At 43.7% G+C, this 15,944-nt stretch overlaps 2 protein-coding genes across 2 annotated transcripts; one reads left to right on the top strand and one right to left on the bottom strand.

Moving 5' to 3' along the window:
* Positions 1-980: 980 nt before the first annotated feature.
* LOC131264199 (titin-like) lies at positions 981-2,336 on the bottom strand. Its single transcript, XM_058266487.1, has 4 exons — positions 2,331-2,336; positions 1,692-2,129; positions 1,428-1,613; positions 981-1,379 (listed from the first exon to the last, which is right to left on the bottom strand). Exons 1-4 carry the CDS (start codon positions 2,334-2,336, stop codon positions 981-983), a joined length of 1,029 nt encoding a protein of 342 aa, XP_058122470.1.
* A 6,492-nt stretch (positions 2,337-8,828) lies between these two features.
* LOC131264198 (zinc finger protein 512B-like) lies at positions 8,829-9,441 on the top strand. Its single transcript, XM_058266486.1, has 2 exons — positions 8,829-8,834; positions 8,935-9,441. Exons 1-2 carry the CDS (start codon positions 8,829-8,831, stop codon positions 9,439-9,441), a joined length of 513 nt encoding a protein of 170 aa, XP_058122469.1.
* Positions 9,442-15,944: the final 6,503 nt, after the last annotated feature.

The following is a 15,944-nucleotide window of genomic DNA, read 5'->3' as shown; positions in this document are numbered from 1 at the left end:
TCAACCACTGCGATCACCTCTTCTTCGTCAAAGGGGTTGAGGAAAACAGCACCCCGCAAAAACATTGACTGCTGGTGTGTGTGTGTGTTGTGTGCGACGAATCGAGACGAAACGTGTGGCTAAGCGGAAGAGATGGTGAAGCTGTCTGTTTTCATGTTATTTGGACTTCGGCTTCGGAGTGAAGTCTTTAGCCGAATCACCAACCGAATGACCAATAGATGGAGGTGAACATTAGAGGCACAATGCGGACGCTGGAAAGAAAGTGAACAACGAAGCAGCTATAACGCATTGGAAAGATCGAGAGGAAAAACCCCCAATGGAAATGATCGGTGTGCGTACAGCGAGCGGTTTACCGAGAGCCAACGGTGCATGTAAGGCATTAAGCAATGCGCCCAATAATATCTGATGGTTGTATCATACACCGACGAGGAGATGGCTCTTACACACTTTCTACCCTCTCACTCTCTTTCTATGCGTTTCTTTCACTTTCAATCATGTTTTCAGTTGTTTGTCGAAAATGAAGGTGAATATCTGGGTCACCTGCTTGCCACCTGTACAGCATACAGAGGGAAATTAGAGGACCATGAAGAATCAATCGAGATGTTGCTTATGTGACTACATAATTGTCATCAGTACAAGGAAATACCTGTGTGTCGTATCATTGACATTTCGTTTTTTATTAATTTCTCATATGCGATGTACTAAACAGGCGTCCTAGTAGCTGTATCTTAGTAAGCGTTTTTTTTTTGTGTTGAAGCACGGCTGTATTGAAGACTAGAGCAAATTGCTGGTATTCGGTTGTTTCCTTAGCAACATGAAGGGTTCTTGGATGCCGCCAGTACTCCATACAAAACAAAAGTATTCTGTGAGAAGAGAACCTTGCGATTATGAGATGATCTGATGAGATGACCCCTACAATGGAAGTGAAATATTTAACTAGTGATGCTTAGGTGAAGGTTCTTCTGGCCTCTAGTTTTTCTCTAGTGAGCCGACGATTCTTTATCGGCAGCCTTTTCGCCCTCCTTGGCCTGCTCGGTGGGCTCGGCGTCCGACTTTGCGTCGCTGTCCACCTTACGTTCGATCTTCTGCGACTCCTCGCCGTACTGGTGATCGTGCTCGGCCACGTGGATAGGCTCGGAAATGAAGTCGGTAGACTTCACACCGACCGGCCGAATGTCGTGGTGGACCGTGTGCTCCTGTTCGTGGCTGTGGAGCTCGTGGCTCTGGAGTTCGTGACTTTCATGGCTATGTTCGTGACTGTGCTCGTGGCTGTGCTCGTGCTCCTGACTTTCCGGGACCTTCTCGACCAGCACCGGTTTCTCCACGTACACCGGATAGGGCTTCTCGATCTCCACCCGATGGATGACCGGCACGTGCACCTTCTTCTCGACCTCGTACGGCACCGGGCGGTCGACGTGCTTCACCACCTCCTTCTCGATGTACACCGGGTAGGGTTTCGGGATGTGCACCGGGTACGGCTTGGGTACCTCAACCTCCACCTTGTGGTAGACCGGAACCTTCACCTTCACCGGGTACGGGACGGGCCGATCGATGTGCACCTTCTTCTCCACGTAAACCGGGACCTTCTTCTCGACCTCGACGCGGTACGGAACCTTCACCGGGTACGGCACCGGACGGTCAATGTGCACCGGTACGTGCTTCTCCACGTACACCGGGACCTTCTTCTCCACCTCGACCGCGTACGGCACCGGGCGATCGATGTGCACCGGGACCTTCTTCTCGATGACGACCTGCTTCTCCACGTTCACCGGGTACGGCACCGGCACCTTCTTCGTGATGATCGTGTGCTTCTCCTCCTTCCAGTTGTACGCACTGTAGGGGCTGTGGTGGTGGACCTGCTCCTTCTGATACAGCGGTGCATACTGGTTCTGGTGGAACTCGGGCACGTGGAAGGATTTGGCCTGGGGTGCGTACAGCTCGCTCGAGCCTAGATCGAACCCGAACGATGGCTTGAAGCCTCCCTGCAGCTCCGGTTCCTTCGCGTAACCGTAACCGTAGTCGCGCAGACCACGCTTACCGTGGTTCTTGTCGTCCGACTTGACGGTTTCCTTCTTCTCCAGACTGGCACCGGCTGCCAGCGCCACCGCCAAACTCAACACAATGAACGTCTGAAGGGATTTGAGGGAAGAAAAACAAGAACATATCAAATTACTTTAGCACACACCAAACAGACACAAAGTTCGTTCTGACTCTGAGATATTCGTTAGGGCTTAACCACCCAGGAATTCGCAGCAAACTCAGATAAATACAGTCCTTCAGCCACATCCACCCACTTGCACAATACACTCGGTATCAAGATAAGCACGCACCTTCATGACTTGTTCCAAATTCAACTTCCACTTCGCTTCGAGACGAGTTTGCGACGTAACCAACGCTCTGCTCCCAAACACTTTGCTCCCACCGAACCCGAAAAAGAAAAAACACTCCAAAAGGCTCACACGAGCAGGATGCTTCGACCGATCGCTGGCGAATGATGCATCCCACCGATGATCGTAATCAATTTATACCGCGCCCAATTTTCCACCGGCGGACACGGTGGAGTTTTTCCTCCGCGAACACGCGGATGAAGCAGCCGAACCAGATAGTGCGTTTTCGGTGGCGTTGTTTTCGTGGCATCTCTTTCAGGCAGTTCCTCGGAGGTGCGTTACTTGGGCTTGGCTCTTTTGTAAGCGCCCGCTGATAGCTGCGGGTGATGAAAGTGGGCGCTCGGAAAATAACATGACAACAAATTACTCGTCCCCCGGCAGGGAGGGGGATGGCCTGGCAGACTTTAGGCTTGGCTGCTCGGTGACCCGAAAAGCGGCAAAAAGGAAAACTGATCATCTGTTTGGTGAAGCATCTTCGCCATTCGCGTCTTGTACTCGGAGGCGAAGGTCGACTTTTCGAAATATCCTGCCAAATTGGAAAGAAAAAGCCTATCACGTACGCGATCGTATGAAGAGAAGAAAAAAGGTTGTAAACTGTAACTGCCAGAAAAATCGATTAATATTTGGCAAACGGTTACGAAAGACAGATAAGTTTCCGATGATGATAAAACCAAACGATTGATAAAACCAAGCACGCCTCTACTGAGCTCAACCCGTTTGATCTCAAAAAGCAGCCATTGCTTCTTCTTTTTTTCCTTTAAACGGATCTACCTTGTCGATCATTTTCGTTCGTTGATTGATTATGAATTTTCCAACGATTGCCACCCTTTTCCGAGCGCGATATCGCGCACCATTTATCCTACCACGCGATCGAAGTGGTTGGTTTTGTGCACAATACGAAACATGTAATCGTGTTGATTTGATTGCCAGCTCCGCTTCCACGGTCGATTTTCACGATGGCAGGTAAATTGTTTTTGGAGCTGGCGCGAAAATGAGCACCCAATGAGCAGTCGCAAGCGATTGACAGTATCGGTGAATCTTTCGGAATTTTCTTTTTGCTTTCCGACGCAGTTTACGGCTTGATTGGCCCAATAAAAATCAAGCAGCCCGCGCTGGGCACTGGGATTGATTATTGCCAGGGTGTTATTCGGAGTGATAAACGGTGTGCTTTTGGTGTCACAAAATGCAGATGACCCTTTTTGAGTGATGGTGATGGTAATGATGGGTCGTATTTTGTTTTCCGGCCTGTTGTGAAATACTGCAAGACAAATTATTTTAAATGGCGGTTTGGGTCATGCTTTTTAATGTTTTGGTGTTGCATTGTAGCGGCTTTTTTAACATTGTGTTTACCGAAGTGGGTCAATGAAATAATCGATGTGCAAATTTTGCTTAAAGGTCTAAATATTAGATAATGCTATTATCAGCTTTTTTTGAGCTGCATTACTCATGTGGTACAACAAATCGATGCATTTATTGGGCAATGATAAAATGTATTCAAATACTATTTCATTTCTCCACATATATTGTATAATTTAGCTGAAGGTTAAGTAGTTGGTAAAACAAGATGAAATTCTTCCATCAAAATTGAATCATTAGTTTATTTTTATACTGAATTAAGAATCCCTGTCGATTGGTGAGCGGAATATTTTCATATTTTAACCTTTAATTAAATGCCTATTTTACCACAACATAAAAATATTTTGCTCGATTAAACTGTTACAAGGTGCAGTAGAAACTAGATGCATCAAATGAGAAAAACGAAACAAAACGCATAATGCAAAGATTTACAATTCATGCCAATAGCAATCAGCATTATTTTATCATTAATTTATTTCTCCGGTTGAACATCAGACTAAAAGTATGTAGAAAGAGCAAAGTCTGTAGAAAGGCATGGAAATCCTATTCTTGCTTATACAAACAGAAATGTTCCTATCACATTCGATATTAGGTTGGAACTAAGCTAAATATCCTTAAAATTTATCGTCTGTTGATTTGTATAGACATTATTTTTGCAGGGCTTTATAACGTTAAAGTGAGCAATTTGCATACTTTAAACCCGGCTACCATCAATTAGACAGTTCATAAAACCGGTAGCTGCTTCAGCGCCATTAGGCATGCACATCTTGGACACCTGGCTGACACCTCAAACTAACCGATCCTGCTGGCCAGGATATCCGGTCCGGGTGGCAATAAATTGCCGGGGAAACAATTTTGCGGGCTCGTCGGCAACCATCCGGAACCGCCTTAGACCGGCCGATAACGATAACGGTCGCGATCTGTATCGGTTGTGTCCGATAAGGGATAGGGCGGCAAAAGGAAGCACGCTCTTCAGTGGAGGAAATCTAACGGATAGCGGACAGCCGCACCAAAAAGGCTGACATCCGGAGATAATTGAAAACGTTACCGATAATTTATGAAGCTCGTAAAATAATATCCTATTACAGCAACAGCAGCCGTCAACGATACAACCGTGAAATTTCAACAACCGTCGAACCATGTTTACCTAGATTTGAAGATGGACGGGTCATCAACTTTTTCTGACGAAAATGAGAATTTGTTTGAGGCAAACTAAATACGTTCAATCTGTACCAAATGCGAAACAAGCAAAGCTACATACACATACTTAGAGTATCATAAGGCTTCACAATGATAATATTTCAATTTCTGATTTTCATATGAATTTTAATCGATTGTGCAAACAAACCCACTCAATCAATCTAATGATGGCTAATTTGATGGCTGAAAACACGCCGCTTGATAAAAGACGGGCGTCAATCTGCCCACGCCGTGCACTTCTGTAATTTACATTTTTCTTAAGTGGCGACGCATCACCGTCATTATCTCTGGGAGGAGATGGCTCGTCGTTTGGTAATAAATAATTCAACCATAAGCCAGACGATGCCGGAGCGCCGTGTGCTTCGGTGTGTTTAATAATTTATCAACCTTTCCGGAGAGATGTTTGATCTTGCGCGAGCGAAATGGCGTCCGGGCTGCGATGGGACCTCGGTCGAGGTCAGCCTGCTCACGGCTGCATGACAGTTTAAACCTGATAGATGGATTGCATCACTCCATTAGGGTGGTCATTACAGGGCAAGCATGGGGATTATAAGATATATTTTTAACCAGGCCGAAAAGGGCAGAAAAGGGTGTTCGATTGAGGTTAATATAGATCTTCATCGTTGTGCAAGCGAATTAGCACGCTGCGCCCTTCGGTGCGTATTCCAAGTGTCCTCGATTTTATTTCCAATGAGATTATTGTTGGAGGAAAAGTCGCCTTGCTCCAGATGGAATTATTTAATCAATGAAAAAAGTTTTCTCAATGATCCTTGCCAAGGTGGCCTTGTATAATATAATGAGAAGAAGGGGGCGTAGATCTGTCTCAACCTGTTTTGTGAAGGGCCTGGAAAGACACAGAAACGATTAGCTTAAGTGCTTCGCCGTAGCGTAAATGGAGATGATGCAAACGCTTTTCCCCGGATGTGCTGGAAACCAAACAAGTGGAAAGAAGGAAATCGTGTGGTTGGGGATACCACTGTTGGGAAGTAGTTTAAGTCCTAGAGAAAGTCAGGTTGAAAGAAAAGCACTCGCCTCGAATGCAGCAAGGTGTGTTATCCCTCTTCAAGATTAATAATGTGATAGCCGGCATGCGGACGTCTCGTCGAAAGTGGAAAACAACACCAACCCAGCAGCACGGGGGAGGTTGTTATGGTTGTTTTTTTTTTAAATTTTATTTTCCTTTTCCGCAAGCCAACCGGTTCAAACCGGTTTAACGCTGTCAATCGAGTGCCAATACCGAGTGATGGCGGGTTGTTTTCCACATGGAATGTTTGACTTCTTCCATTGACGAGGGTCAAGGGTCAATTAAAGGATAACATGATGAGCTTGTGTTTGATGAAAATATCTGCAGCCGAGCAAAGAAGGGAGGTGCGAGATGTTGAAGCTAATCGGAGAACATAGATGGATAACAGGGGTTTTTTATCTTCTCGTATCAGACACTTTTTAGTTTGTTCTCAAGTTTGCTACCTGTATTATTTTTTTTTTAGATACACAAACCAATTACATGACTCAATCTTTCTTTATTCCTCATCATTTTGTTGGTATTTAGAAAAGGTTTTTACCATGTTGACTTTAACGATATTAAATGATCCGGCAAGAAACTCAAGGATGTAGCATACATTTTATATTTTTCTCGTTTCAATCTACTACTCTATTTGCTAGTTGCACTATCATATGCATATATGTCTCAGTCTGAAGAGTATTAGGTTTTCGACACTATATTACAAATTTCGATGCAAAAAGTCTTACAAACTTTCTACGAAACGAAAAAAAACATAGTCTGATATTTGAGTAAACTGATATTTTGCTGGGGTCCGCGACAGCCGAGCGGTAGCGCCGGTTAGAAAAATCGGCCCATGAGCGCCGGGGGCTCACCACCTCGACGGCGTGGGATCGAATCCCAACCGAGACCGGACCCTCCCCTGTACGAGAGACCAAGAGACTATCCACATACTCAAAGGGAAAAAAGTCTTGTATGCCCTTTATGAGGCAGACATGACCAAGAAGTCGTTACGCCAAGAAGAAGAAGATATTTTGCTACTGCAAAATCTCAAAGAGATGCCTAAGTGACATGCAATAACCTAAGCAGTGGGATGGGAAATTATCCGAGTTCTTGACCACACCTGACGACAAGAGCGGGAGCAAATGAGGCAAGCTGAGATAGCGGCGGCAGCAACAGCAGCAACAGCAATAGATACTACTCCAGCAACTGTGGGAGTAAACAGCAGTTAAACAGAGTCCCTGCTACCGATTATTGGTCAAGTTATGCTGGCCAGGCTGAACAAAGTCGCGGAAGCGCATATTACTGAGCATGCGCATAACACCATGTATCTAATAGTCTGTCTATAAACAAATATGCTGGGTGACGAAAAACGCACCAGATTGCAGGCAAGAACAGTTCAACAGGGCACCGGGCAATCCCCCTCGTTTGTAGTAATATCCATCTGAACCAATTCCGAACTGGGAGTCAGGAGCCAAAAGACGTCGAGGGGTTTTAGCCGGTAAAAATCCGGTACTATCCGTGAACCCATGACAGGCGGGAACCGGATGTCTACGAAGATTTCCTCTCTTTCAAAAAACAAAATTTATAAATAAAAAAAATACATACATAATAAAAAAAATAAAATAAAATAAAATAAAATAAACAAATAAATAAGACGCAAAATAAAAAAATAACCAAAGGAGAATATTGGATAATTGACAGACGTTTAAATTTTCTACGAGTTATTTTAATTTGTTTTAGTGAAGGTATCATAAACTGCAATCTCTTGTTTGCTGTTCAAGTTGTTTTTTTCTAAAATGAGTGCTTTGAAATTATTATTTTTCTCAACAAAACTTAATGTAGTTTTTTATAATTGTTGGGTATATGCATTTAAGATTGCATAAGTTCAGTGGTTTGAAAGCAAATAAAAGCGGTAAGATAAGGCAAGTTGAAGATGAATTTTTACTCAACATTTCCGCCTTCAATGATATCAATCAAGATAAAATCTTGTAACGAGCAGGATGATTTCAATATCGCTTCCTGCGTTCCGCCATGAATTTTTTCTGTTTTATTTGTTGAAATCAGTCATGTGATGGGTGGCCGAAAGTGGTTGTTTAGAAAAACGAAGTCACCACGCGTCTTTGCGCTAAAGGCTTCGGTTTTGATTTCGGCAATAGTCAACCGGCCGTAATCGGTCACGGGTGCTTGGCCGGGGGTTGCCGCAACCGAAACACAAGCCCCGATGGCCGTTATCAGCTGTCGCAAGAAGATGACGATAAGGGTGTTAGGTCTGTCCGTCAAATACCGAAAAAGAAACGCTGGTCAACGGTTGTAAACAGTTTGCAAATGGCAGTTTGCGCGGTGGTCATTTGGAAAATGATCGCGGCCCGCTGCAACTGGAGCGTGGTAGCCTGGCGAACCAACACAAAAACAACTCGAATGACGGTTCGACGAGGAAAATAAAAGAAACAGAACAAATACCAATTGGAGTTTAATTCGCGCTGCCACCGCGACCCGGCCTGGCCAATTGTGTACGCCGGCCGGGGTTCGGTTTTTTCCCTGCCGCTCTCTCGGTGCGCGAAATGGCCACCGTGTTGTGGCAGTGACATAATCGGCATCGGCGAGGGCGCGCACAGGGTGTGTCATACGGTGTGCGCGTGTGTGCGGGGACCGGGTTTTGTCCCTTTCGATGGGGGGCAACGATCCGATGCCGGGAGTTGGCGATTTGGTGCACTCATTAGGTTTGGTCCGAAGCGGTGGCGGTGGCGACCAGTGCCCAGTTGTACCTAGTTGTATATAAAGTGTGGATGGTTGGTCGGTAAAGACATCAGTAACCAGCGATCGCTTCGGTAGGCAGCTACTAGTCGAAACTCCGATTTCCATTCCAAACGAAACGTTCCAACATGAAGGTACGACCGACGGTGAAAGTGCACGATACGGTTTAATCCGGTAATGTGAGGTCCAATCCGGTGTCACCATTCATTTCCATTTCTTCTCTCCACCACGCAGACGTTCATCGCGCTGTCCGTCCTGGTAGCCGTGGTGGCCGGAGCGGCCATCGAGTCCGGCGAGCAGAAGACCGTCGAGAAGCGAGGGCTGGCCGAGCAGCTGCAGGACCGATCGGATCACCATCACGAGCACCACGAGCACGTGAAGTACGTCACCATCACGAAGAAGGTGCCGGTGCCGTACCCGGTCGAGGTGGAGAAGCACGTGCCGGTGCCGGTGAAGATCCCCTACCCGGTGCACGTGGAGAAGAAGGTGCCGTTCGTGATCGAGAAGAAGGTGCCGGTGTACGTGGAGAAGAAGGTGCCGGTGCACGTTGACCGACCGGTTCCGGTGGAGGTGAAGGTACCGTACGAGGTGCCGGTGGTGCACAAGGAGTACGTCGAGGTGCCCAAGCCGTACCCGGTGCACGTGGAGAAGCCCTACCCGGTGTACGTGAAGAAGCCGGTCTACATCGAGAAGCCGGTGCCGGTCAGCGTGCACATCAAGAAGGTGAAGAAGCACCACTAAGTCGCCGGTACTTCCGGTGCTAGCAGTCATTTGCGTTTAAGTCTGATCGAATGTAGGAAAACAATTAATAAACCGCTGCGCAGAGTCACTACTGGCCAGCTCCCAATGCCAACCGTCCCGAGCCGTCGTGTCGGGCGGGAAAATTACACCGCTTAGTTTCTTTTCTAGTTTTATTCGTTTGCAGATGAAATACACAGATGACATGAACATGACGTGGGTTGGAGGAGGAAAAAAGGAAAATACACAGGAGTGTATTTTCGTTTCTGGAATTTTCCGCAAAGCAAGAATCAATGATACATAAATTTTAATGATCATAAGAATGATTCGTAAAATCTGGGCAAAATTCGAAAAATATCGTTTAACAAACATATTATACAATGTCTTATGCACACGTCTTTGTGTACCAAATATGAAACGTTGCTGTTTGTCATAAAATCTCTTTGCAATATGGTTAATAACAATTAAAATTGAAAACAAATTGAATAGTTTTGTTTTTATTTTCATATGAAAATTGTCTACAACAACAGTTATTGTATACAAATCCGTTCTTCAAATGGTTTGAATATACTTTTTCAGAGATGCTATCTCAAATTGGTAGTAAAGCTTGAATTATAAAACTCAACTCTTTCAACACTTTCTTAAAAAATAAATAGCTATGCCCAAACTAACTTTGATTGAACTAACTAGCTTAATAAATAGACTTAAAAGCAATCTTCTAGAGAGCATCATAATTTTTTTTAACATTCGCATCATTGGTTATGCCTTTCATAAATATCACAAATAAGGAGTGTTGATTACTTTTGTGGCGCATTTTGGAATGTTTTGTTTCATAGAACACGTTCTGCGAAAATTTTTAAGTCAAAATGAACGATTGCAAATAAGACGTTTCAATCAAACTGTCTTCAGAGTAACCGAATTGAAAGAGTAAATTGAAATGGTAGCTTTTATTTACCAATACGCTATAGCAAATGTTTCTAAAAAGCTTTTCAATGAGCCAATGCAAAACATCATGCATAATGTGTCCCTTGCATCTCTTATACACACACACACACACACACACATATACACGCACACATAGGTAACACCAAATCGTACGTACGTTCGTTTGGGCCGAGATTAAAATACTTTGTTGTTTCATCTCCACAAACACCAGGCGCCTCCATTGGCAAAAATAATGTTTCTTTTTCGTGGCCTCGCGCTTTGGCGACCTCGTAACCATAAACTACAAGAAGCGTTCTTCACGGAGGGCAATAGATTATTTCTTTGACTCGAGAAAAGAGTAATTTATGGCATTCTTTTCAGCTTCCCTGGTCAGGTAATGAGTGCGCCGCTGGTAACGGGAAATACGTTGCAATGCATTTTTGCCCTCGCTTATTTTCTCCTTTTTCTGTACCGCTTCTGGTCGGGTTTACCCATTCGTTTTCATCCAGTGTTCCTTACAGTGGAGTTCGTTTTACCACGATTGTGTTGTAACTGTTCAACAGCCAGCCGTCAGTTTTATTAAATTTAAAGTTGGCATCTTCGTACGCCCAATGCGTTTGCCTTACCTTGGTGAAATGCATATAAATGCTACATTCGAACCTCATTCTAGAGCTTAAATGAAAAGAAAGCGTATAAAATCCTGACGGTGAAACGAAGGCAAAAATTAAGATGTCACTTTTATTATATTTAGTGCGGGTTTTTTACGCGACTTTTTCAGTTCGAATTTTCCTCTTAGTGCAGCGTTGTTCGTTCATTGAATTGCAAACCGGCTTTCTTTTGCAATATTTTCTGTCATGCTCTCTCTCTCTCTCTTTCTCTTGGCCGCGATGTCATAAATTCAAATTTCAAATCATGCTGCACGCTGCACCGTTGTTCAATGTTGTTTTCTTTTGGTACCATGATATTTCCCCTTGCTCGTACGCGGTTCCGAAGCATAGGAAAACGCCAAATGTCGCACAATGAATAGCGCTTGAAGCGCCTCTTACCCCTTGCTGGTTGCGAAGGCAACAATAAAAACCTGGTGTGCGTGTCACTGTTGTGACTCTTTGGCTTCGGATGAAATTTTTTCTCTCGCACCACCGGTTTATTTATTTTTTGTTTTTCATTGTTTCATGTTGCTCTTTTCATTTCAGGCACCGTCATTTCTTTGCACTCTTTAGTTCTGGGATGGTTTCGCTACCGCTGGTTTATGTTTTTGAATAAAGCACCACCGCTCTGGTCTTTCGAACGCTTTGTATCCTTCTTTCACCCACGCTCTTGCACAAATTTCCCTCCCCCTTCCATATTTATGCGACCCGCATTCTTTCCTATTGCAGTTTTCCACCGAACAATGGATTCATAATTCATAAAAGTGTGAGAGGGTAAGCTTGAAACTTCAATACACGCAAAACTCCTTCGCACTCTCCTTCGGTGCCTCGTACCGGAACGTACCGAAAAGGTTTACAATGAATTGAATGCACTTTGAAGGCCAGGGAAAACTATCCATGCTCTGGTACTTCGGGAACAAGGGTTACGGGAAATGTGACGAAAGACTGGGAATGAGAGAAAGAGAGAAAGTTAGTTGGGTGCGCGGGGAAATCTAATAACGCGACCACAAAACAAAGAAAACTTCCAGCGACCTACGCGACCGATGGAGGGGCATAAAATCTTTCCTAGCAACACCACCAAGCGCTGAAACATGGGATGATAGAAACAATGGAAAGATGGAAGAAACGCTAAACTTTCCCACGGGAGGGTATGGATGAAGGGTGGGGAGGAAGCGGGAAAGAGAGTGATAGTGTGGGCAGCCGTCCCCGTGTATCCGTTTGTCATTCTTCACCCTCGCCACCGGTACCGATTTCCACTAAATTTCCCGACCCTCTTTGGGCTGGTAGTTTTATTTCGAACCCTTTTGCAACACCCAGCAACACGATGCGAGCATCGCTTTGCTTATAGCTACATGCAAACACAAGTCGAAATAAAAGGAAAAATCTTTACACCAACCCTTTTCCACCGACACCGAAATCGGCCCGACTCGTGTTGAAGGCGGGTGCCTTGTGGGCCCGAAGGGGGGGAAATTCTGCAATCCCGAAATCGCAAATCATCGTACCCCGGGACCCTCGTACATCGTATAAGGTTAGCAGGAGAACGAGGTCGTCTCATACAGGAAGCACGAACCCCTTGGCCTCAGCCCTTGTCCCGCAGGACTTCACCAGCTTCACGGGGCCAGCTTCACTTGGGCGGAATGGTCATTGATAGCAGGATGGCTATCAGCAACTCCGTGGAAAGCTCCCGGGACAGTCCCAAGCCACGACGCAGTCTGACAGCATGGCGGCGTGAATGCAAAGCGACATGAATGGACGGCGCTATCCAATAAAAATGTTTGATTCATAGCGTCGCGTTTTATGACTGGTGGTGTTTGTTTTTATTCGATGAAAATAGCCGAACAGAACCGTACCGAGTGCGTCTGTGTGCCACTATGAGAATTCAGATAATTTGGTTCGTGTTCAAATCTTGTAATTACGTTTTATTCAATTATGTCTATTTTAGCTAAATTCATTTAACTTTGAACCGGACCAATTTTTATATGATTGAGGTAGTTGTATTTTTGAATGGAAAATAGTATTTCAACTAAACACTTCCAGAAATATCTTTCTTGGCAACTCTAATCCAGCCAAAACCAAAGTAAAGTTTTAAGTTCCATTGCAAGAAAAACATAGAGAAAATAGATACTGGAAGTTTAGTACAAAACAAGTTTTTTGTTTTGTACTTTCAACGAACGAAAGATGATACTTAAAACAAGTGTTTCCTGTTCCTGTGTACATAATTTAGAAAGAGTTTTTGCGTGTGTTGTAACATGTTTTAATTAGTTCTAGCAACGAGAAGGCTTAGTTTTTTACATATTTTGTTGCGTAAAACAATTTCATTACTTTTAAACGGTTCATTTCAAACATTTGTTTCGAAACGTTGTGTTGCTATGCTTTTTCTCTCTTTGTCGAAATTATTGTTGTAATCGTTCTTTTTATTTTACCGATTTCCAACGGTACACTTATTATTATTGAGAAGTGCTGCTAAATATTATTTTCCAAACACTGTAAACCATAAAGTAATCCATAGGGGGAAATCTTTTTCTGCAACCTTCGTTGCAAAAACATCTTAAACCTGCAGCACCGTTTTTCGCTTTCACCACCAAGGTTCCCAGGGGTTTGGAAGGTAATGGAATTAATTTCACTCATTCCTTCTAGCGCATCGTCTAACTTTATGGAGCTAGTTAGAACAAAACACATTTCGCAAATCTGTACCTTGCAACATGCGGCCATCTTTTTGTCAGGTGGCCCTGCTCCAGCCACAAATCTCACCACAAACAGCATTGTGTTTAGATGCGACAGGCACAGGCACGCTGCATACATTTACCGAGCGCACCACGTGCATTTGATACCACTGCTCTACACACAGTTATTACTATCGTTTTTGTTTTTTTTTTTTTACTAACTTGCGCTCGATTCTTTTTGCACTTTTGCCAATGCGACTGACCACAATTCATGCGCCAGCAGTAGGGAAAACTCGTTTCCATTCGTTCGGAAAACGAGTGAAAATGGTGTCTCTATGTGGGGTTTTTTTTGTACCCTCTTTTGATGTGTGAGTGTGAGTGTGTAGCGTGTTTCAGCAATGGACACCGGAAAGGGATGCTCTTTCCACCCTTTCTCCCTGTCCCCGAGCTGGCGTAGTTTCTGTCCGGCGGTGGTATTCTAGTCCTTCTGATGCCAATGAAAAACAATGACGAAGGAGAAGTGTCACAAGGGGGAAAGGGGTTTGCCGAGGTGGCAATTATTATTAGTCCATTTTTCATGCAGTTTTTCCAATTTTCTCATGAATTTATTACAACATGAAATTGATGGCGTTTGAGCGTTCCGCTGGGGCGCGCGTGTCCAGTTGGTTTTGTTCGTTTTTTAAATTCTTTCTTACCCTTTTTTAAACCGGAAACAGAACCCCCATTTTTCCCCCACACTCCCCTCATAACTGTCGAATGAACTGTGTCACGGTTTCTCCTTGCGCTGATCCAATGTTGCCGAAATTAAAATTTAGCGCTCTCTTTCACTACGCGAGTTTCATCGTTTTTGCTTTTTTAACTCGCTCTCTATCTCTCTTTTTCTTTCTATCCCTCTGTCTATTGCTCTGGCTCTTTTTTTGTACTTCTTTGAACGGATTATCTGCATATTTTTCTCGAGTACCATGAATGGCACGATGGAACCATCCACAACGCCCGCGATGGTTTGTTTGCCAATTTTTCAAAGAATAGCTTTTTCCCCATTTCCGTGCTGTAGATATCAAACAAAAAGCAAAATAAAGAAGGGAACTAACTAAATGCAAACCTTTTCGTACCATGAACGCGCTTGCATCGTGATTTGGAGCATCATTCGCCAGAGTAAACGATTCTTCGGAGAGGAGATTTTTATCTGCCCCAAAACCTACGCAAAACTACGGCCCGAATGAATGGTGATGGATGTAATTCTATTCTACGTTCGTTCTGATTTGGTTGTGTTTTATTCGTTGTCCTTCTTCGACATCTTTGTCCTTTGCAAAGGATGCGAAATACAACCGTGAACGTGTGCTTGCGTCCATATCGTCTAGTTGTTGCAACAGTTTAATTGCCCGTGGTTTGCATTGTGGCTTAGATTTCTTTCCCATTTTTCCCTTTGTTATGCATGCTGTGATGAAATTTTATTTTCCCGTTTGTGCATTCGGGACTTTTTCCATGCTTGTTTCCATGAAACGCCGGTAAAGAACCAAGGCGTTCGTTTCCTGAAGTTACTTCGAAAAAAGGGTTTCAAGCATTTATAAAACCGTCCACCATTCTGAGCAATCTGCGACAATGTTCATTCAATTGTATCCAGTCACGGAACTGGACAGTATGAAGGAAAGCGCAACGGACGAGCCCCATTGGTTCAATAAATAAACGACAATTGGACAACTGTCCTACAAGGTGAAAAGAAAGTTTTGGTTTGAGAGAATATGGTGAAAGTTGCTAGTATTACCACTTTTCGTACATTTTACACCAACATACAAGTGATCAAACGTCATAATGCTTTTAAATCACAAAACGTTCATGAAACAGTTTCACTGTACCATAAACAATAAATTTCACTGAAATGTTGTGAGAAATTATACAGTATTTCACAGCACTGCAATTCAGAAAATTTGGTTTCTGACAGTTTTGCCTATTGTTGAATAATGGCGTATTGTGATGTGAGTAAAAAGTAAATTTTGCTTAAATTTTGAGTCTTGTGCGCATCGATAAAAAATCTATTAACGTTGGGTATTTAGCTACGCTTACATACACTGCATAAATATTATCATAAAGCCATTTCTCAAGCATCAAACAGCAACAATCAGCCAAACAAGAAAAACTCAAATTCAATGCTCTGAAATGTATTAAACATGATTTACAAGGACTATGTACAACAGATATGTAAAATTTATTTGAAATGTCCAAATCATTTTTTCATGAAAACAAAAGGTTTTCTGATTGTTATCAAACTAAG

The sequence above is a fragment of the Anopheles coustani genome, chromosome 2 (assembly GCF_943734705.1).
Source record: "Anopheles coustani chromosome 2, idAnoCousDA_361_x.2, whole genome shotgun sequence".
Lineage (NCBI taxonomy): Eukaryota > Metazoa > Arthropoda > Insecta > Diptera > Culicidae > Anopheles > Anopheles coustani.
The sequence above is the reverse complement of the archived record's forward strand: the minus strand, read 5'-3'. Positions and strand labels throughout refer to the sequence as shown.